The sequence below is a fragment of the Oryctolagus cuniculus genome, chromosome 13 (assembly GCF_964237555.1).
Source record: "Oryctolagus cuniculus chromosome 13, mOryCun1.1, whole genome shotgun sequence".
Classification (NCBI taxonomy): Eukaryota; Metazoa; Chordata; class Mammalia; order Lagomorpha; family Leporidae; genus Oryctolagus; species Oryctolagus cuniculus.
In genome coordinates this window covers 18,756,039-18,778,909 of record NC_091444.1, presented here as the reverse complement: position 1 = coordinate 18,778,909, position 22,871 = coordinate 18,756,039, and the positions used below count along the sequence as shown (strand labels likewise).

The 22,871-nt window shown below is 49.9% G+C and overlaps 2 protein-coding genes and 1 long non-coding RNA gene across 6 annotated transcripts in view; 1 reads left to right on the top strand and 2 right to left on the bottom strand.

The window, feature by feature from the left end:
• Positions 1-477: 477 nt before the first annotated feature.
• On the bottom strand, positions 478-20,804 carry TMEM183A (transmembrane protein 183A). Of its 2 annotated transcripts, none has more exons than XM_051821129.2 (8): positions 20,555-20,804; positions 20,312-20,401; positions 19,509-19,676; positions 10,800-10,959; positions 9,389-9,569; positions 6,925-7,005; positions 3,098-3,253; positions 478-880 (listed from the first exon to the last, which is right to left on the bottom strand). In XM_051821129.2, the coding sequence occupies exons 1-8, from the start codon at positions 20,661-20,663 to the stop codon at positions 695-697; spliced, it is 1,131 nt and encodes a 376-aa protein (XP_051677089.1). In that variant the 5' UTR covers positions 20,664-20,804; the 3' UTR covers positions 478-694. The 2 variants fall into 2 exon arrangements, with proteins under 2 accessions (XP_051677089.1, XP_051677090.1); XM_051821130.2 differs by having other exon boundaries at positions 10,800-10,956; positions 20,555-20,767.
• Positions 15,515-19,413, bottom strand: LOC138844921 (uncharacterized). The gene is made up of 2 exons (XR_011381346.1): positions 18,682-19,413; positions 15,515-18,308 (listed from the first exon to the last, which is right to left on the bottom strand). It is a non-coding gene; the product is annotated as an uncharacterized lncRNA (long non-coding RNA).
• Positions 19,672-22,871, top strand: part of LOC100340426 (alpha-1,6-mannosyl-glycoprotein 4-beta-N-acetylglucosaminyltransferase) — a 16,379-nt gene continuing 13,179 nt past the window's right edge. For all 3 annotated transcript variants that reach the window (XM_070055113.1, XM_070055112.1, XM_051821124.2), the window contains exon 1: positions 19,672-19,924. The gene's annotated coding sequence lies outside the window, so the exon portion shown is untranslated. The remainder of the gene's footprint in view (positions 19,925-22,871) is intronic.

Genomic DNA, 22,871 nt, shown 5'->3' with positions numbered 1-22,871 from the left:
CTTGCAAGAATTGTGGGAATTTGAGACACTTATATAAAGCTCCTAGTATATTATGAGGGGGACAAAGTCATTATCATCACCACCATCAGCCTCATTTAAAAACAAAAACAAAAACAAAAAACACTAAAATTTAAAAACTGGCAAAAGAATATTTATATAATAAATTAGTTTTTAAAAAAGGTGTATACACAAGTCAATCTTGCAAGATTCTGAAAACCCTGCCGCCTGCTTTATTCCGGAGAAGGGTGAAGGCAGGCCATATTCCCTTGAATTGGAGGGGCGGTGGCACCGGGGCCACTGCAGCAACAGCGCTGCACCTCCCCAGCTGCGCGGACCCCTGAGGGAACGCTGAGACTTCCTCATTCGGAGATTTTTAATTTTTCCCTAGAGCTTGATCATTCATTTTGCTGGGATAAAAGAATAAACACCAAACTCCATAGCACCAAGTGGGGTTTGAACAAAGAAAACAAGGCCAGGTTTCTCCTTTGAAATGCAAATTTTTACGTTAAAATATGTTTATAAATCATAGTTGTTTTTCCTCTTGATTCAACCCTTCTCCCTCCCTTAACAGGAGCCTCAGGAAGCCCCGCAGCACGTGCGTCACTGACCAGGTGTACAATTCAGCCACCCCTCCAGGCTGGAATCCGACTGCCAGGACTAGACTTGGGGCCGCCGCAGGGAGGGGCAGCGGCAACTACGCCCTCAGGGAGAACGGATACTGAGGGTGCCACCAGTCAAAGAGGCGGACGCTGTGCACCGGGTCCAGGATCACTTGCACGCCCTGTTCACTGCGCAGTTTCCGACCGCCGTGCACGGGTGAATCTTGGAATACCAGCCTCACTCGGTGGTGCCGCATGTCCGTGCTCACATTGATGGTGAACTGGAAGGGAAAAGCAAATTTAGCACCAACTTAAAACAAGCTAGGCTTCCTCCGACTCACTCTGACAGGAGACTGTCTAGACACAGCTTTCACTGGCTGGGCCACAGGATCAGTCTGTAGATTCTAACACCAAAACTTTCATAAGGTCCTTCAGCTTCATATATACACACTATGCTAAAGAAAGCTTCATGAACAGCTAAATACATTGGGATACATACACACACACAGACTACCATCAACGCCAACGTTTTTAATTGGATTAGGGTTGCAAGAGATGAAGAGGTCGGTAAGTCAAACAAGATGTGTAAAACATAAATCTGATGCCATTTTTGCTAAAACAAATCACAACACCTCTCAATATATGTATGCAGGTCTACACTGAGGTGTTTAAGTGTGGAGTGCATGGAGAAGGAATACCTAACCAAGTCATTAACGCGGCTGAACCTGGAGGCAGGGGTAAGGTGCATGCAATAAAAACAGCAGGCCTGGGGCTGGCACTGTGGCACCGCGGATTAAAGCCCTGGCCTGCAGTACCAGCTTCCCATATGGGTGCCTGTTTGAGTCCTGGCTGTTCCACTCCAATCCAGCTCCCTGCTAATATACCTGGGAAAGCAGCGGAGGATGGCCCAAGTCCCGGGCCCCTGCACCCACATGGGAAACCTGGAAGAAGCTCCTGGCTCCTGGCTTCAGATCAGCTCAGCTCCAGCCATTTGCAGAATGAACCAGCAGATAGATGGAAGACCTCTTTCTCTGTCTCTACCTCTCTCTGTAACTTTGTCTTTCAAATAAATAAAATAAAACTTTAAAAAAAACAGTAAGCATGACATAATCTCAACCACACAAAGGGGTTCTCAGAGTGTATCTATGAACAATAGACACATTCTAGAGTTCCCAGTTAATTGCAAACAAAATTTAAAAAAAAAAACTCATTTCCCCTGTGGAGGGGGAACCCCACACATCTCTGTACATAAGCCCAAGATGCGGAGAGGACAAATTACGTGAACTCTCCAGCTGCCAATACAGTCAAAATTTTTTAAAACCTGGAAAAAATATGCCACAGCACATCTGTTACTAATCTTTTTTTTTTTTTTTTTTTTTTTTTTTTTTTTGACAGGCAGAGTAGACAGTGAGAGAGACAGAGAGAAAGGTCTTCCTTTTCCGTTGGTTCACCTCTCAATGGCCGCTGCAGCAAGCACGCTGCGGCCAGCACACCGCACTGATCCGAAGCCAGGAGCCAGGTGCCTCTCCTGGTCTCCCACGCGGGTGTAGGGCCCAAGCACTTGGGCCATCTTCCACTGCACTCCCTGGCCACAGCAGAGAGCTGGACTGGAAGAGGGGCAACCGGGACAGAATTCGGCGCCCCAACCAGGACTAGAACCCAGTGTGCCGGCGCCACAGGCGGAGGATTAGCCTATTGAACCGTGGCGCCAGCCCTAATTCCTTTTTTTTTTTTTTTTAAAGATTTATTTATTTATTTGAAAGTCAGAGTTACACAGAGAGAGAAGGAGAGGCAGAGAGAGAGAGAGGTCTTCCATCCGCTGGTTCATTCCGCAGATGGCCACAACGGTTGCAGGTTTCTCTGATCCAAAGCCAGGAGCCAGAGGCCTCCCCCAGGTCTTCCCACGCGGGTGCAGGGGCCCAAGCACTTGGGCCATCTTCTACTGCTTTCCCAGGCCACAGTAGAGAGCTGGATCAGAAGTGGAGCAGCTGGGTCTCGAATTGGCGCCCACATAGGATGCCAGCACTGCAGGGGGCGGCCCTACCTGGTATGCCACAGCCCCGGCCCCTAATCTAATTCGTAACCAGGCCTTGATCAGAGCATCACACCAGGGGCAGAGCTGGCCACCCCGTATTTAATATTCCATTTACGACACCACACACACATCTCAAGGTCTTAATACCCGGTGCTCAGGTACAGCCTCATTGTTGTTCCTTATAGGATCATGTTTCTCAAATATGAATGATCACTACATATGAAGACATATGAAGATGCAAAAGCATTCTCTTTCCCACAGAGAAGGAAACAGGTAAAATTCTCAAATATAATTAACTCCTCCACAAATCTGTTTGTTTCTAATATATAGGCCTAACTTCAGACATTTTTATTATTCTTCAATGTTTGTTCCTTGATGGTGAAATCTACAAATCTCTTTCAAACCCTGGCTGTAGTGGCAGTCTGTATAAAACAGCTGTGGATGCCACCCTGAGCCCACTTACCAGGGTAAATATCATTCCCATGACAATTGGAATAAAGATGAAATTGAGGGTGGTGACCTGCAGTAGGCAACAGTCCTGGTCGGGGTTGGTGTGAACATCTTCATACTGAATGGGAGGCTGCAGTCCTCCCACACACTTGCTCTTTAACCTAGGGGACTGAGCAGAACGAGGAATTAATCTAATGCCTAGAGAAATGCAATGTTTAGCTTTAAGCCTCATCAGTGAAAATCCAATACTCAACCAAACCTAGATACACTTTTCTGGTTATCTCCTCTTCCATTATATACAGCGATCAATATACAGGTCTTAAAAAAAAAAAAAAAAACAAAAAAACACACATTTGGATGAGCAAGCGTGGCTGGTGGCAGTGGAGGTTTCTCTGAGAGGGGAGTCATTCCCTGCCACCCGAGAAGAAATGGGGACTCGCAGCCTGCCTCTCGGAGGCTGACCGGAATTCGGTCACTGGCAAATTCCTTGTGACTTGTCAGACTCAAGAATACAGGCTGTTCCCAGGGGGTGGAGGCAGAAGCAGCCACCTACCCCAGGGCAAAAAGGAGCCACACGTCTCAGCACTAACGGACACCCAGCGTTCACTGCCCTGCAGATTCTGTCCACACTTGGGGTCACTTTTCACCACGGCCGACTGCCCCTTACTGCCTCCCCAGAGAGGTCCTGTGGGCCCCCCCCCACTGTCTGATGGGTACCCCAGATCACGAGCATCTCAGACGTAAGACATCAGAACCACGGTTTTGAAACAGATCATCAGGAAAAGCTCATTTAATTACAAACTGCCCAGCACCACCTGCCATCAAGTGAGGGGTGTGCGTGTGATTTGTAACGCATCTCCTCAGTGAGCCATGAAACAGGAGACGGTGGGAAAGGGACTGCTGATGAGAGGTGAACAGAAGCTCGCCGTGGCCAAGCTCTTAGCTCGGCTCCAGAAGGCAGACACGGACTGGCCCGGCATCCGCCCTCTCATACAAGCCCTTCGGTGACCTCTTCCCTCACAGCTTCCCCAAACCTCCAGATAAATGACTGCTGCTTACAAACACGTTCACTTTGAACAGGAGCATTCAGACAAATAAACTTCAGTATATTGTTATGTTTTTTTTCTTTTTCCTTTCCTATTTTTAAAAGTCTTCAAATATACAGAAGACTTAATAAGCTAGTTCGTTAGACTCCTATACACATTTCTAGATATTATCTCCTTTTTCCTGACTCCCCCTCATTCTATATGAACGTATCTATAAAATCATACCACTTTGAAATGGAGGGGCTCAAGTGTTAACTCGAAGCTAACACTTCAAATAAATCAGTATAAAAACACTTATACATAACCATAATATCATCCTCACAATTCTGCAGAACCTATGTCTACAGAATGGTATACTTCCTTAATTGATCCCCCAATGTTTTTAGAGTTCTTTATTCTCTGATTCAGGATCAACTCAAAACTTACTCTTTTGCAGTAGGTTATTATCTTTGTGTTTTTCAATATAGAATAATAGTTTCCCCTTTCTTTTCTCTTCCTGGCATTATTAGAAGTTTTATGGTTTTTCTATTTTTTTTTTTTTTTAGATTTATTTATTTATTTATTTGACAGGTAGAGTTACAGAGTGAGAAAGAGAGACAGAGAGAAAGGTCTTCATTCCACTGGTTCACCCCCCAAATGGCTGCTAGGGCCGGCACGCTGCGCCGATCCGAAGCCAGGAGCCAGGCGCTTCCTCCTGGTCTCCTATGCATGTGCAGGGCCCAAGGACCTGGGCCATCCTCCACTGCCTTCCTGGGCCACAGTAGAGAGCTGGACTGGAAGAGGAGCAACCGGGACTAGAACCTGGTGCTCATATGGGATGCCAGCGCCGCAGGTGGAGGATTAGCCAAGTGAGCCACGGTGCCGGGCCCCTGTTTTTCTATTTGAGAAGCAGAGAAAGATACAGGAAGAAAGAGAGAACTCCGATCTGCCGGGTCACTCCTCAAACGCCTATAACTGCCAGGGCAATCCTGGGGGCCAGCCAGGAGCAGGTGTCCCTCGGGGGTGGCAGGAACTCAATCACTACATTCACAGGAAACTACAGTCAAGAGCTGGGTCTGGGAATCGAACCCAGGAACTCCAGTGTGGGACACAGGCATCTTAACTCTAAGACTAAACATCAACCCTAAGTTTCTTTTTCAAAGAGACTTATTTAGTTATTTATTTGAAAGGCAAGGTGACGAAGAGAGAAGAGACAGAGATCTTCCATCTGCTGGCTCTCACTCTAAATAGACACAAAGGCCAGGGCTACACCAGGCCAAAGCCAGGTCTCTCCCATGTGTGACAGGGACCCCAGTACTAGGACCACCCTCCACTGCCCTCCCAGACACATCAGCAGGGAGCTGCATTGGAAGTGGAGCAGCCGGGACTGCGGTATTGCAAGCAGAGGCTTTACCCGCTGCACAGCACTGGCTGCAGCTGCTAAGGTTTGATGACTACTGTCTGATTCAAATAAGGCAACTTCAGCCGGCGCCGCAGCTCACTAGGCTAATCCTCCGCCTGCGGCGCCGGCACACCGGGTTCTAGTCCTGGTTGGGGCGCCGAATTCTGTCCCGTTTGCCCCTCTTCCAGGCCAGCTCTCTGCTGTGGCCCAGGAGTGCAGTAGAGGATGGCCCAAGTGCTTGGGCCCTGCACCCGCATGGGAGACCAGGAGAAGCATGTGGCTCCTGGCTTCGGATCAGCGCAGTGTGCAGGCCGCAGTGGTCATTGGAGGGTGAACCAACGGCAAAAGGAAGACCTGTCTCTCTGTCTCTCTCCCTCTCACTGTCCACTCTGCCTGTTAAAAATTTAAAAAAAAAAAAAAAGGCAACTTTGCCCTAGTGCTATAGTTTGAAGGTTTGTACCTCCTCCAATATTCAGGTTGAAATTTAATCTCCATTGCAACAGTATTAAGAGATGGAGTCTTCAGATGAAGCTCCTGGCTCCTGGCTTCGGCTTGGCCCAACCCTGGCCATTGTGGCCATCTGGGGAGTGAACCAGCAGATAGAAGGCCACTCTCTCTTTCTGTCCATGTCTCCCTGTCTCTCTCTACATGTAACTCTGCTTTTAAATAAATAAATAAATCTGTAAAAAGCTGGGGTCTTTATAAGGTGATAGCCACAGGGCTCCTCCTTTGTGAATGGGCATAAGGCCCTTCCAGAAGAGGCTTCCCATCGCACAGGGCCACCTGTGGCCTTCCTCCTCCGTCCCTGCGTGGACACTGTGTGGCCCCCGCCTAAGGATGCAGCACAGCACCACCTGGGAAGCAGCCAGCCTGGCCCCCACCACCGACCCTGCAAGCACCCTGCCCCTGGACTACCCAATCTCCAGAACTGTGTGGCTAAATTTCTGTTCTTTAAAATTACTCATTCGGGCCGGTGCTGCGGCTCACTAGGCTGGCGCCTGCGGTGCCAGCACACCAGGTTCTAGTCCCTGTTGGGGCACCGGATTCTGTCCCAGTTGCCCCTCTTCCAGGCCAGCTCTCTGCTGTGGCCCGGGAGTGCAGTGGAGGATGGCCCTAGTCCTTGGGCCCTGCACCCCATGGGAGACCAGGAAAAGCACCTGGCTCCTGCCTTCGGATCAGCGCGGTGCACCGGCTGCGGCAGCCATTGGAGGGTGAACCAACAGCAAAAGGAAGACCTTTCTCTCTGTCTCTCTCTCTCACTGTCCACTCTGCCTGTCAAAAAAATAAAATAAATAAAATAAAATTACTCATTCTGTGATATCTAATTACAGCAGCACAAATGGACTACAACTCCTAGCGAAATTTATTACAAGACAGCATCTAAAAAAGCAAGGAGAAAATGAGACCATATACCTGTTTTTTGAATTTAAAGTTGAATTCCCACATTGGTTCCTGTCTGTTCCCAACAATCTTTCTGCACCAGAAAAGCAAGCACTGTAAGAAAGTAAAAATGAAATAAACCAAGGGGGAAAAATACAAATATACTCCGAGGCAACAACAAGTAGTCAGCCAAAACCTCTCTGCTTGACAGCTGTGAAGCCAGCCATGGTTCCAGGCCTGAGACCCCCAGTTTGACTCTGGCGTACCATGAAAACAGATCCCCCAGGGCTCTCGAGGGAGAGGAGGAGGGACCAGCATAAGTCCAGCTTGGACACCAAAAAGGTCAACCCCTACTGTTCTCATCTTTAAAGATAGAAACACAGTATCTAGAACTGGAGCATTCTCTCTGACTGGGCAGGCCTCTCCTCTCCATTAAAATCTCAGGGCAGCCAGTGGCCACCAGGCCAGATGATAACAAGGCCATAGAGCAGACAGGGAGGACTGGGCCTGTAACAGAAGGAAGCTGCTCAGGGCCTTCTCGAGCAGACAGCCGGTGTGGAAACCAGGGCTGGGCTAAATGCAGGCTACACTAGGCCCTCAGTGAAAGCAAGGCTACAGCTAGGGTTAAGCACAAGAAGTGAAGTACCTCCCAGGGGACAAGGGGTGGGTCGTCCGCCGAGCCAGCTGTCCTGCCCTTCAGACATGCCCTGTATGTCCTGCTGTTCCATCAAAAATAATGGGCTTGGCTTTAAGGGGAAAATACTTCTGCTGCCATCACAACGGCTCCAGTGTCCCACACAAGCTATGCTACTGAAAAGAGAGAGAAGGGGAATCAAATACGAAAAACTGGAGTCTAGGAACATGGGACAACTTCCTTTAGGCATGCTGGCAACTCCCTGAATGCCATGCAACTGTGGCTAAACAAGTGGCAAGGCCATGCATGGGACACCTGCCACCACAGGTCCCAGACCCTCTTAAGAAGATCTCTAACAAGGCACGTAAGAAGCAGCCAGATGGCCTGGGTGTACTATCTCAATTAAGCCCTTAGTTTTCATTCCACCTTGGCTTTTTATAGCCTACTTTAAAAAAAATCATTAGTATACAGTGATAAGAATATGAAGCGAGGGGTATTTTAGAATCTAAGCAGTAGCACTTGCATTGTGCACTGGAGCCGCTAAGATGTGCCAGGCACGAGGAGTCTGCCCAATGCCGCCTGCTCCCAGTGACTCCCACCTCTGCGATGATCCCCACCCTCACCACACGTAGTCTGGCGCTGTCTAATGCTTCTGGGGGAGGGACACAGTAAGTGTGAGATAACACACCATCCACTCATGTTACAGGCAGAAGCAGCTGCCGGGTGAAATTCTACTCGCCCAGCATTCTCCCCTGCCCTAAATCCATCAGCAGGCAGGATTTTAAATCAGGCTCAGCCAATGGTCCTGACCACCTCAGTGTGCAAGCCGAGGGGGAGACCTTGAACCAGCAGATGGAAGACTTCTCTCTCCTTATATCTTCTTCTCCCTCTCTCTCTGAAGGAATCTTGAAGGAATAGTACCCTTTCAATTAATATGCATCAGGGATAATATCATTACCTTAGAGCTAAACTAGGGCAGAAGAGTCATTATACAATGTCAATTACCAAAAACCAAGTTCAAGAGAATAGGAAATGCTTATAGCACATCAGATTTGGGGTAGGCATGGGAAATTAAAATTCCCAACAAATTCAAAAGACACAAATCTAGACAATGATACTGAGACATCACCTTGCCTCCGGAGCATATCTGCTACATAAATACTTATATCCAGCTTGGCAACGGTGATCTCACTTAGATCTCACCGAGAACAGGAGAGGATGGGCCAGCGACCAGCAGACCTATTTACTAATCGGAAGACTGCTAGACACTTGAATGCAATGCATGAATATAAAGCACTGGGGCTCGGAGAAAAAGACAGCCTACAGCATGGCCAGGATTCTAGGACACCAAGGCCTGGGAATCAGAGATGATCTACCACAGAGCCTGGCAGGAGCCGGGCACAAGGCTCTCAGCAACCCTTTAGAGGGGTTCACCAGAAAGGAGAAACCCCGATGTCAAGGTCGTCCTAGAAAGAGAAAAGTGGCGACTTGTTCATGATTTAAAGCACCTTTCAAAAATTATACTATACACCTGCCTCCAGCTGAGTTGTCCTCTTTCCAGCCCAAACCATCAAAACCATTAATATCTAAAGGGGTCCAATGTACAATGCATGAAAATGAATTAAAATGAGGAGAATAAGGAATATACTACAAGCGTAAGGAAGCTTCGGTTAAAGCTAATGTAAGCCAGCCCAGCACAGCGGGAATGTCTTGGAGAAGTGACCCTCTGAGGCCTGAATGTGCCTGTTACTCCCGGAGCAGCCTGGGCGACACAGCCCTCCCCGTGAGAGAAGCCAGAAACAAGCCGGAACAGGCTCGCCACACAAGTGCCCGCTGCCAAACCCCACAGGGATTCTCACTCACTTTGGAATTCTTTAACGTGCTGGGAGTGCTTTCCGGAATGGCTGGATTCTTGGAGATTCGAGCAGCAAACGGTTCATACATATGATACAGAGAGCGAATCACACATGCCCGGAGACAGCGCAGCTTCTCCATCGACTCGGGCCGCAGGCGCAAAGGCAGCGAGGCATCCAGCGTGTAGTGCCTGAAACAGGACACGTTACTCCTACCAACAGGGGACCTGTCTGTCCTGCCCTGCGTCAGTCTCCCAGGCCTCCTGGCCCCGGTAAGCGTCAGTGCACTGCTCCACTGGCCAGGACTCGGCTTGTGCCCAGCACTGACACACATCACCATGCCTTTAACCCCTCACTCACTTCTGCCTCATCAGCTTGTAATTCTGCACTTTTCCATCCTTTCAAAAAGTGCAAACCCTCGGACCAGCACTGTGGCATGGCAGGTAAAGCCACCTCCCGCAGGGCCAACATCCCATATGGGCGCCAGTTTGAGTCCCAGCTGCTCCATTGCCCATCCAGCTCCCTGCTAAAGTGCCTGGGAAAGCAGTAGAAGATGGTCACATGGGAGACCTGAAAGAAGCTCCTGGCTCCTGGCTTTGGATCGGCCCAGCTCCGGCCATCGTGGCCATTTGGGGAGTGAACCAGCGGATGGAAGACCTCTCTCTCCCTCTCTCTTCTTCTCCCTCCCTCTCTGGAACTCTGCCTTTCAAATAATAAATAAATAAATTTTTTTTTTTAAAGTTTAAATCCTATTTCACTTTACAAAAGAGTAAGCATCTGAACTGATACCAGTGTAACCTATTTCAGGGGCTCAAACAGAATCTTTTCTGGAAAAAAGCCATGAGGTTCTCCTGTCAGATGCCCTAGCAGATTCTCTGCTCTCTGCTACCTTAACATCCCTTCCCGACACAAGTCTTCCTGACAGTTCACAGTCTCCACTACACTTGCACACCAGCATCAAAACCTAAGCCTTCTACTAATGGAATAGTTCACTTACTCCTCACCACTCTAATCATAGGGCAACCCAAGTACAAAAACTACGCGATACTTCAGGGTGACTAGCAAATCTAAGACACAACCAATCCGGCTGGAAAGACAAGCAGACATGCATCTGTAGCTTTCAAACATTCTAACTAAAATAGACCTCTGAAGATGCGTCAAAGACAGATATTTCTGGGACCAGAAGCAAGACTCCTTTGCTGAAAGCAGATAACAGGGCAGGAGCAAGCACGAGGAAGACAGTTACTGCATGAATTAACAGTATCACATTTAAATTAGAGAGGGGCTCAAGGAGTCCCCAGCTAGGGTCAAGCGCAGGCATGGAGAAAGTGAAAAGAAGTCACCATCCAGGGAGTAGCTCCAAATCACAAACAGCAAGGAAATCAGCCACACAGAACACAGCGAGCTCTCTGTGGTCGCACCTTCGGTACAACCTGGTCCAAAAGGCAGCAGTGCAAGTGACAGTCCAGGCATTCTTACAAATCAGGGAAAAATTCACAATGTCCTCAGGACGGATATAGGAGGCCAGCAATAGCCAAATATCCATGGGATACTCTTCTCCTCCAGCCCCGTCCAGGTCTTCTGAAACAGAAATTACAATAATAATCTTTAATTTTCTGCTACATACATATCTAAAGATACGCCATCATTTCAATGTCCCCAGGGCTTGCACAGTCAAGAAATGGATTTTTAGGGACAGCAGTTAAGACACTGCTTAGGACACTTGCATCCCATATCAGAGTATCTGGGTTTGAGTCCCAACTCTGTTCTGATCCAGCTTTCTGCGAATGTGCACTACAGGAGGCCACAGAGAGTGGCTCGGGTACTTGGGTCCCTGCCCCCCACGCTGGAGCCCTAGATCCAGTTTACACCTCCTGCCTTCAGCCTGGTCCAGCCCAGGTTGCTGCGAGCATTTGGGAGTGAACCAGCAGATGGGAGAGCTTGCTCTCTCTCCCTCCCTCCCTCCCTCTTTCTGCTTTTGAAATAAAAAGAAATTAAAAAGAAAAAAAGCTTTAAATACATCTAAGAGAGGGCCAGCGCTGTGGCGCAGTGGGTTAAAGCCCTGGCCTGAAGCGCCGGCATCCCATATGGACGCTGGTTCTAGTCTCGGCTGCTCCTCTTCCAATCCAGCTCTCTGCTGTGGCCTGGGAAAGCAGTGGAAGATGGCCCAAGTCCTTGGGCCCCTGCACCCAAGTGGGAGACCCGGAAGAAGCTCCTGGCTCCTGCCTCGGATCAGCACAGTTCTGCCCATTGCAGCCATCTGGGGAGTGAACCAGCAGATGGAAGACCTCTCTGTCTCTACCTCTCTCTGTAACTCTGTCTTTCAAACCAATGAAATAAAATCTTAAAAAAAAAAAAAAAAAAAAAAAAAGAATAAACCTAAAAAAAATACATCTAAGAGAAGTCCCCGAAACATTTCCTGCTAGCTTCTCCCCTTGCCCAAGTGAATGAACGGGTCTCAATCTTAGGCCTTTATGTAACAACTATTTTATACACTATTTTAAAGTTTTCAAATTGTCTTTATATATAGTATCTAAGTCAGCTCTTCCTTATTTTTATAATCCTCCAGTAGAAATAAAGAAAAAACTACGCCCATCTTACTAAAAGAAAGCAGAGCCCTGCCACCTGGTCAGAGCAAACAATTCAGGTTTTCTTTCTTTTTAAACATTTATTTATTTACTTGAAAGTCAGAGTTGGGGGGGGGGGAGGGAGGGGGAGAGGGAGGGGAAGAGGGAGGGGGAGAGGGAGGGGGAGAGGGAGGGGGAGGGGAAGAGGGAGAGGGAGGGAGAAATCTTCCATCCATCGGTTCACCGCCCAGATGACCGCCAGCAGCCGGGGCTGGGCCAGGCTGAAGCCAGAGCTTCATCGAGCTCTCCCACGTGGGCACAGGGGCCATGCACAAGCACTGGGAGCTGGACTGGAAGTGAAGCAGCTGGGACACAAGCCAGCGCCCATATGGGATGCCAGTGTCACCGCCACACAGCACAAGCCCCTTCAGGTTTTCTAACTCCAAATTCCAGCTCTGCCCTACAAACTCTGCCACTGATGTCCCTCGTGGTCCCTATCCATTCAACATTTCCTTCAGTCCAGGCGTGTAAACAACAAAATTGATCTTAAGGTGGCATGAGGAAAGCACAGGGCAAGCAAATACCGAACAGAGCAGTTACACGCGTGCTCACCCCTCCCTCACTGCTGCCGGGGGGGGGGGGGGGCGCTTCCTTCCTTGTGGTTCCTCCTTGTTTCCTGCGATCCTGGCCGGAGGCACAGTCACCCCTCAGCAATGTCACCACACCCCTCCTCCTCCTTCACAACCCACTGGTGTTACCCTCCTGGTCCTGAGGGCCACTGTTCATCTCAGGTTCAACTAAGCACACACGAATCACAGAGGACCCTGAGCTAACCCCAGGCCTTAATTCCCACCTAGTCAGAGCACTGTCCTAAAACCAGAATGCAGGGCCAGTGCTGTGCATAGCAGGTGAAGCCATGGCACACGACGCCAGCAACTCACACGGGCGCTGGTCTGAAACCTGGCTGCTCTACTTCCAATCCAGCTTCCTGCTAATGTGCCTGGGAAAGCAGTAGAAGATGGCCCAAGTGCGTGGGCCCCTGCAAGCCATGTGGAGACCCAGGTGAAGCTCCTGGCTGTTGGCTTTGGCCTGGCCTAGCCCTGGCCGCTGCCGCCATCTGGGGAGTGAACCAGTGGATGAAGATCCCTCTCTGTTTCTCTGTTTCTCCCTTTCTCCCTTTCTCTGACTTTCAAATAAATAAATAAATCTTTTTTTTTTTTTTTTTTTGGACAGGCAGAGTGGACAGTGAGAGAGAGAGACAGAAAGAAAGGTCTTCCTTTGCCGTTGGTTCACCCCTCAATGGCCGCTGCGGCCGGCGCACTGCGCTGATCCAAAGGCAGGAGCCAGGTGCTTCTCCTGGTCTCCCATGGGGTGCAGGGCCCAGGTACTTGGGCCATCCTCCACTGCACTCCCTGGCCACAGCAGAGAGCTGGCCTGGAAGAGGGGCAACCGGGACAGAATCCGGCGCCCCGACCGGGACTAGAACCCGGTGTGCCAGCGCTGCAAGGCGGAGGATTAGCCTAGTGAGCCGCAGTGCCGGCCAAATAAATAAATCTTAAAACAAAAACAGAACAGCTTGCTTTTCCTGGGCAGAAGACCCCTTTCCAAAGAGCTGCCCCTGCTGCTCTAGCTCCTGGCTTACTACAGCGGGCTCTTACATCAGCTTCTTTGTAAGAGCAATCAGCAGGTCTAAAACAACACCCGCTACTCTGTTTGCCAGCCTTCTTGTAATCTCCAGTAACCATTCAGGTCCATCATGCCTGGGCCCCAACTTCTCCCACCTCACATCTTTTCTCTGAAAGAGAAGGCAAACAACCATGAGAATTCCTTCTCCTGAGACCCAAGAAGACTTTTACAAAGCTGAGTGCTATTAAAAATCTTCTGTCTTGGGGCCGCATTGTGGTATAGAGGGTTAAGTCCCCTCCTGCAACTCTAGCATCCCACATTGGTGCCAGTTTGAGTTCTGATTGCTCCACCTCCGACCCAGCTCCCTGTTCATGCGCCTGGGAAAGCAGAGGAAGATGGCCCAAGCACTTGACCCCTGTACCTAAGTGGGAGACCTGCTTGAAGCTCCTGGCTCCTGGCTTCGGTCTGGCCTAGCCTGGGCTGTTGAGCCATTCAGGGAGTGAACCAGGTCAGAGATCACTCTCTCTCTCTGTCTCTCTGTCTCTCTCTCTCTCTCTGTAACTCTGCCCTTCAAATAAAAATAAATAATTCTTTAAAAAAAAAAAAAAAGTAAATGCATTGGCAACAGGGAAAAATAAACAAATAAATAAATAACCTGTCTTGAGGCCTCCTGCAATGCTAGCATCCCATATGAATGCCAGTTTGAGTCCCGGCTGCTACATTTCCCATCCAACTCCTTGCTAATGCGCCCAGGAAAGCAGCAGAGAATGGAACAAGTGATTAGGCCATTGCCATCCACAGGAGACCCAGATGGAGCTCCAGGCCCAGCCCCAGCTGGTGCAGCAATTTGGGGAGTGAACCAGCAGATGGAAGATCTTTCTCTCCCTCCCTCTCTTTCAAATATATAAAATAAAGCTTTTTTTAAAAGACCTGTTTTTAGGGACAAAATTCAGTAATTACTGAATAATTGTCAGTGTTTTACACAGCATTATTAGAAATTTCAAAGTGAGTGCAATTCCGGAGTGGAATCACTAAAAGAACACTTCATGGAAATAAGGACAGAAAGAACTGCGAGGGGCACAGATGCGGAGGAAAAGCATGCCGAGTGAAACAGTTAACACGACGCCAACCACTCAGAGAAACAAAGCCTCAGTGGGGACAGTAAAGGGAGCAGTCTGACAACACTGTGATGACGTTAACCACTGTCAGGACCAGCACTGTGGCACAGCAGTCAGGATGCTGCTCCCTGGGAAAGCACTGAAGGCGGCCTGAGTAACTGGGCCCCTGCCGCACACACGGGAGACCTGGCCGCAGATCTTGGCTCCTGGCTCCTGGCTCTGGCCTGACCCAGCCCTGGCTTTGTGGTAATTTGGGACGTGAACCAAACGATAGAAAAGTGTTCTTTCTCTCTCTCTGCCCCTTGTTTTCTGTTACTCTGCTTTTCAAATAGATACATAATTCTTTTTTAAAAAAGATTTATTTATTTATTTATTTGAGAGTCAGAGTTACAGAGAGAGAGACTGAGGTCCTCCATGAGCTAGCTCACTCCCCAGTTGGCCACATGGCCAGAGCTGCACTGATCTGAAGCCAGGAGCCAGGAGCCTCCTCAGGGTCTCCCACGCGGGTGCAGGGGTCCAAGCGCTTGGGCCATGATGTTCCACTGCTATCCCAGGCCATAGCAAGAGAGCTGGATCAGAAGTGGAGCAGCCAGGTCTCCAACCAACACCCATATGTGATGCTGGCACTGCAAGTGGTAGCTTTACACACTATGCCACAGTGCCAGCCCCAATACATAATTCGTTTTTAAAAATTACCATTAAATTCTTTAGATATGACAATGCTACTTTTTTAAGGAAATAACTACTAAAATACTTATAGTGATAGATAGGATACCAGGAAAATCTTCAAAATTACCCAGTGTCTAATCTTTAAAAAAAAAAGGGGGGGGGGACAGGCAGCACTGTGGCATAGCAGGTAAAGCCACGGTTTCATTAAAAAGAAGCTAAAAGAAAGGAGAAAAAAGACCAATCTGATTAGAGTGGAGGAACCTAACAGGTGTGGAGTGGAGCAAGGAAGTAAAAGATAGCCACAGTCAACTGTCTGTAAGCCACAAATCACGTACCTGATAACTGACCGGCATCCTGAATACACATCAGAATGCTTACAACTCAGTAATAAGTAATTCAAAACTGGCAAAGCATTTGAATGGACATTTCTCCAAAGAACATACACAAATGACCAACAGGCACGTGAAAAAAGGCTCAACATCGTTAGCCATCGAGGAAATGCAAACCAAACTACAATGAAATACACTTCACATTCAAAAAGTCAGCCAATACAATTTTTTTTAAGATTTATTTTATTTATTTGAAAGGCAGAGTCACAGAGAGATGGAGAAACAGACAGAGAGATCTTCCAATCACTGGTTCACTCCCCAAATGGCCAAGATGGCCGGGGCTGGGCTAGGCTGAAGCCAGGAGCCAGAAGCTTCATCAAGGTCTCCCATGTGGGTGCAGGGGCTCAAGTACTTGGGCCACCTGCTGCTTTTCCAGGCACAGTAGCAGGGAGCTGCACAGATGTGGAGCAGCCGGGACTCAAACATCCCATGTGATATGCTGGCATTGCAGGCAGCAGCTTTACCCAGTACGCCACGATGCCAGCCCCTAATTGTAAAAGCCAGATAGTAATAGTGTTGTAAACATTTGGAGAAATTGGAACCTTGACACATTGTAGGAAGGAACATAAAACAGCAAAGTCACTTTGAAAAACAGTTTGGTGACTCCTCAAAAAGCTGGAGTTGCCATAGGATCGTTCCTGTCTAACAGAGCTGGAAACACCACCCACGTCCACGTGAAAACTTGCCCATGAATGCCCACAGCAGCATCATTCATAATGGCCAAATAAAAAGGAATGAAAAACTGTGTTCCACGTTGTACTGCAGGAGGCATGGCATCCCGTATGGGTGCTGGCTCGGAGTCCAGCCACTCCACTTCTGATCTGGCTCCCTGCTAATAGAAGATGGTCCAAGTGCTTGGGCCCCTGCCAACCACGTGGGAGACCAGATGAAGCTCCTGGCTTCAGCCTGGCTCAGCACTGGCTGTTGTGGCCCCTGGAGAGTGAATCAGCAGATAGAAGGCATAGATAGAAGGCATCTCTCTTTCTGTCTCTCCCTCTCTCTGTAACTTTCAAATAAATAAATAAATCTTAAAAAAAAATGAAATACTGATACTTGGTACAATATGGATAACCCTGAAAACTTTATGCTGGAGCTGGCACTGTGGTATAGTGGGTAACCACCGTCTGCAGTGCCGGCACCCCATATGGGCACTGGCTCGAGTCCCAGCTGCTCCACTTCTGATCCAGCTCTCTGCTATGGCCTAGGAAAGCAGTGGAAGATGGCCTAAGTCCTTGGGCCCCTGCATCCATGTGGGAGACCTGGAAGAAGCTCCTGGATCCTGGCTTCGGATCAGCCCAGCTCCAGCCACTGCAGCCATTTGGTGAGTGAAACAGCTGATAGAAGACCTCTCTCTCTCTCTGCCTCTCTGTAACTCTGACTTTCAAATAAATAAATAAATCTTGAAAAAAATTTTTTGCTAAGCGGACAGACATAAAAGACCACATACTGTATAATTCCATTTAAATGTCTAGTATTGGTAAATCTACAGATACAGATCATGTTGATGGCTGGGCAACTCTGTGAACATACTAAAGACACTGAATTGTGCACTGTGAAGGAATACATCTGATCTCAGTAGAGATCTTTCAAGTCTAAGCCCAGATTTTTAAGCAAGAAATGATGAAGGAAGAGTGAGGAGTGCCAATATTAAGATCCTGGACAAGAGGGCTATCACTGACAGTCACTGGCCCAATTCCAAAGTTACGCCAGTTAGTTAATTTACTGATATTGCAATATACTTTAACAAATGCAAGTATCTGTTATCTGATTCCAAGTAAAGGGGAATGTTCCAGTATATCTGAATCCAAAAATACATCATTTATTACTAGCTTCCCCCTAAACCTAGCTGATCATCAGAACCACTTTAAGCATAGCTATTCTAGGCCTAAGACTGATTCCTAATGTAAACTATGGGCTTTCATTAATAATGATGTCTCAGAGGCAGGTGCATAGCCTAACAGTCCTGGCGCTGGCATTGTGTCACAGTGGATTAAGCTGACCCCTGCAATGCCTGCATCTCATGGGGGCACCGGTTCAAGTCCCAGCTGCTCCAATTTTGATCCAGCTCCCTGCTTATGTGCCTGGAAAAGCAACAGATCAAAGATAGCCCAAGTACTTGCTTAGGCCTCTACTCCCCAAGTAGGAGACCTGGATGGAGTTCCAGGCTCCTGGCTTCGGCATGGTCCAGCCAGGGTCATCACGGCCATTTGGAGAATGAACCAGTGGGTGAAGATTGATCAGTCTGTATCTCTCTCCCCTCCTTCCCTCCCTCTCTCTGTAACTCTGCCTTTTAAATAAATAAAATCAAATCTCTAAAAAACAAAACAAAACAAGTCCCAAGTTGGAGTGCCTGGGTTCAATTCCCAGCTCTGGCTCCTGACTCCAGCTTCCTGCCAGTGCAGACAGTGCAGACCCGGGGAGGCAGCAGTGATGGCTCAGCAATTTCGGCTCCTGCCACCCATGAGAAAGCCAGACTGCATTTCCACTCCCAGCGAGCCCTGGCCCAGCCCCAGGCACCGAGGGAACACGGAGTCGAACTACAGGGTGGGAACTGTGTGTGTCTGTATCTTCTCAGTCTTTTTTTTTTTTTTTTTTTTTTTGACAGGCAGAGTGGACAGTGAGAGAGAGAGACAGAGAGAAAGGTCTTCCTTTGCTGTTGGTTCACCCTCCAATGGCCGCCGCGGTTGGCGCGCTGCGGCCGGCGCACCGCGCTGATCCGATGGCAGGAGCCAGGAGCCAGGTGCTTTTCCTGGTCTCCCATAGGGTGCAGGGCCCAAGCACCTGGGCCATCCTCCACTGCACTCCCTGGCCACAGCAGAGGGCTGGCCTGGAAGAGGGGCAACCGGGACAGAATCCGGCACCCCTACCGGGACTAGAACCCGGTGTGCCGGCGCCGCTAGGCGGAGGATTAGCCTAGTGAGCCGCGGCGCCGGCCTGTATCTTCTCAGTCTTGCGGCCTCTCAAAAAAGAATAACGTATCAGTATCACTCATCAGCTGGAACAAATGCGAGAAGAAACTGGGGGAAAGAATAAGGGAGCGTATATGAACTCCCTATACTTTTTGCTTAATTTGTACAGAAAAAAACTGCTTTTAAAAAAGCCTAATAATTTAAAAATAAACAAATGTAGAATAAACATAAAAGATTTTTTTAACAACTCTGCTGGGTTTCACCCTAAGAGATTCTGATTCGGCAAGCCTGGAGCACAATGAGATCTGAAGGACGGGCTGGCGCGTTCTGTGTTAGCTCATGACTCCCTGCTTCATCTCCAGTAAGAGGTGAACATCATACACTTCTCCGCGCCGCCAGCATCTATCAGACACAGCGGAGCAGGTGGGAGGCATGAGAACCCAACTCCACCTGAAGCAGAAGTGGCTGTGGATAACCACGCGCCTGCCCCGTCCCCGCCTCCTCACACACCCAGGCCAAGGCTTTCTGCTCTCCTGTTGTCATGTGGGCTTTTATCAGACAATGGCATGGTCTCAGTAAGCGTCTGCCCCAGGCCAGTTCACTGACACACTCTTACCCCTCCTCTCAAATGCAGACAAAAGTCAAAGGCCCAGGTGTACCAACCCTGTGCCACCACCAGGAGCTCAGGCAAGAGCTAGATGTTCTCCAAGCTCTGCCTGCTCCCTGGGGCCTCCCTCCTCTTAGATCCCCCCCCCCCCCCCCCCCCCCCCCCCCCCCCCCGCTAAAGCGAAAGCGCCAGCCCCAATCCGTCACCAGAGGGGGCTCATCAGCCAGAGAGCGCAGGCCCCGCACCTCTGTGCCTCTTGCTCTTCTTCTTCCTGGACACGGTTCTCTCCTGGACGCTTTCCTCCCGGGCATCCATCTCATCGCTGCTGTCCATGATGTCACAGGGCTCACCAGCCCCAGAAAGAGCTTCCTCTGCAGGCACCTGGGAGGCCTCCAAGCCACAGAGAGATTTTACTGGAAGAAAATGAGGAGATAATGACGTGGTACCCAGTCCTGCCCGGGGGTAGTTTAGCCAAGAAATCAGCTTCCATCAGGGAAAAGGCGAGGGCCGGGGAGTATCCGTCTGCTGAAGGAGCTGACGATGTACCAGCGAGTAGCTTTCAGAAAACCGTCATTTCAACCACACACAAAGCAAGTGAAAACAGCAGGCAAGCTGACCCCTTCACAGAGCCAACTTCAGCCCGGCAGGATGCAAACAAAAGGTGAGTTGTGTTCTCATTTACATAAGCTCTGAGAAGCAATGTTTGAGAGGGATGGGATCCAGTTTAAGTAAAGGGCTTGGAGGCAGGAGGGCCACAGAGGCAGAGCGCACGCCAAGGCTACGACCCACGGGGGCGACCTGCCGGGTACGAGCTACGTGCGCTCCAGGAAAGCGGGCGACAGCAGGAAGAAAGCCGTGGACAGACGGTGCTTGCTAATGCAAACAGAAATACAGCATTTCTGCTACAGGCGCTCTGCTACTCTTGGCTAACCTCCTCCCTCTGCCCTCCCTCCCAGCCAACGAGTACACAAGGAGGAGAGTAAATATGTTCCCGGGGAGGTCGCGGGACCCCGGGGCAGCGGAGCGCCAGGCTCTGCCTTCTGCCTACCTTCCTGCTGAACAGCGTTGGCGACGGCTTTCTTGACCCGTCCAGACCTCACGACCGCCGGATCCGAGTTGGCATAATCCGCCACGGTCACTGAAACACAGCACCAGCCCTCAAGAAACAGGCCCCCGCCTTCCAAGACCGGCCGCTCTCCCCCCCGGGCAGGCGAACGCTCGCCTCGGCCACGTCCAGCCCTCCTCCCAGCCGCCAGCCCAGGTCCTCCAGCGCCCCCACCCCGCCGCCCACCTCGACCAGAGCAGGCGTCGTGGGCCCGGAACTTGAGTCGCTTCCCTCTCTTGGGCATGGCGACCGTGTCGGGTCGAGGCCGGCCTAGCGGGCCGGGACCCCGGGCCATGTCTCAGGCCAGAGAGCCGGCACCGGGAGCCGCGGGACAGCTCCGCCCGGCTCCGCGGCCATCCCGCACCGGAGGCCGCTACTCTCGCGAGGTCTTGGGCCGGGGTTCTGAGTTGCCTTAGCGGCCGACGCCCCTCCACGAAAGCCAATCACGGCCAGGGCCCGGGCTACGTCATCACCCGGCGCCCGCGGATCGGCTGGGTCAGGGTTCGAGAAGAGTACCGCGCCGTGGTACCGGGGCGGTGTCGTTTTGCTCCGTACCTCTTGTGAGGGTGGTCGGCGTCTCGGGCCCGCCACCCACCTCGCGTTGATTAGAACTGAGACTTCGCGTCTTCGTCTTCCGGATTCTTCCTGCCTGAAGCGCAGACGCGGTCCGCCTGGTGCTGCGCCCGCCGCCCTCAGGCTTCTGCACCTGCTGTTCCTGCGAGGGTCTGTGACAGCCTCCGCTCTGATGATGGCCACAAAGCTGAGCATTTCTGAATGCTCACATAGGAGAAAGGATTCTTAAAAGTCCTTCAACCCGTCCCCACCCCCTAGACAAAACACTGGAAGGATGAAAGACGTGAGAACTCCGTCTCTCCTTTGTATCGGGAGAGATGACAGCCATGTGTGAAGGGTAGACCCCGGAGGAGCGGGGCCCAGTGTCGCCAGGGTGCCTGTCACTTGGTGGCCTCAGGCGCCTTCCCCTTCATGCTCCCAGCTTCCTCGCAGCTCCCCGATTTGACAGGCAGTCCTTAGAGCCCAGGCATCCGATCCGCGGGAGCCACCGGAGAGTGGCTCTCTGAGATATTTAGAAGAGAATTCCTGTTTTTGAAAGCCAAGTCGAGGGGCCGGCGTTGTGGCGCTGCGGGTGAAGCCGCCACCTGCGATGCCAGCCTCCCACATGGGCATCGGTTGTGAACGGCTGCTCCACTAACGACCCAGCTGCCTGCTAATGGCCTGAGGAAAGCAGCCGCCCAAGTGTTGGGCCCCTGCACCTATGTGGGAGACCAGGACGAAGCTCCTGGCTCCTGGCTTCCCACTGGCCCGGCCCTGAGCACTGAAGCCATATGGGGAGGGGACCAGTATATGAAGGATTTTTCTCTCAACCCCCTTCTAACTGTGCCTTTCGAATAAGTAAATAAATTTTTTAAAAATAATAGTTCTGGGGCCGGCACTGTGGCGTTGCAGGTAAAGCCACCGCCTGCAGTGCCGGCATCCCATATAGGTGCCGGTTTGAGACCTGGTTGCTCCACTTCCGATCCAGCTCTCCACTATGGCCTGGGAAAGCAGTGAAAGATGGCCCAAGTCCTTGGGTCCCTGCACCTGCATGGGAGACCCGGAAGAAGCTCCTGGCTGCATGCTTTGGATCAGCTTAGCTCTGGCTGTTGTGGCCAATTGGGGAGTGAGCCAGCTGTTGGAAGACACTCTCTCTCTCTCTCTCTCTCTCTCTCTCTGTCTCTGTCTCTGTCTCTACCTCTCTCTGTAACTCTTTCAAATACATAAAATAAACCTTAAAAATAATAATAGTTCTAAGCAGGTAGTACAGTACATAGGAGCAAACCTCTGGCCCCCTACTGACATTATGTAACACTACTACCAGCGGCCTTGCCAACAGGCTTGAAATCACCTAGGAATTCTAATTCAAGCTGAATATAAATTGGTTATAAATCATGTTAACATTTTAATGTACTAACATTATAGCATGAACTAAGTCTAATAGACTGTTGACTGAAAGAAAATTGTTTCAAATAATTTTCCATTTATACATAATTCATGTTTGTAGTCAAGTTCAAAATGCAGATGGTAAGCAGTGAGCCTTCTCATTTCACAATGTTGTCAATAAAGAATTCATGAGGCGCTGGTGCCTGTGGGTTTCTGCTCATGTGACATCCTGTTGAAACACAAATCCAGACTCTGGAGGGAATCAAAGGCGTAACAGACGCCCAATTAGTACACTCGCTATTCAAAAACATGAAAGGTTTTAACTGAAATGTTCTCACTTTTGTTTCTTTAAAAAGATGTATTTATTTATTTATTTAGAAAGGCAGAATGACAAGGGGTAGAGCATCTTCCATTCATTGGTTTATTCCGGCCAACTCGAAACCAGGAGCCAGGAACTCCATCCAGGTCTCCTGCGTGGGTGGCAGGGACCCAACTACTTGAGCCATCACCACCGCTTTTCCGGATGCAGGAAGCTGAATCAGAAGCATGGGTGGGACTTGAACGC

What these genes read in the sequence shown, in the direction of transcription:
- TMEM183A (XM_051821129.2), bottom strand. Translation starts at nt 20,663, where the DNA reads ATGGCCCGGGGTCCCGGCCCGCTAGGCCGGCCTCGACCCGACACGGTC. An exon ending in ACTTTAAATTCAAAAAACAG is followed by an intron (nt 3,254 to 6,924) that starts GTATATGGTCTC and finishes CGTTCTGCTCAG; the next exon opens with TCCCCTAGGTTAAAGAGCAA. An exon ending in TGGGAATGATATTTACCCTG is followed by an intron (nt 881 to 3,097) that starts GTAAGTGGGCTC and finishes TTTCCCTTCCAG; the next exon opens with TTCACCATCAATGTGAGCAC.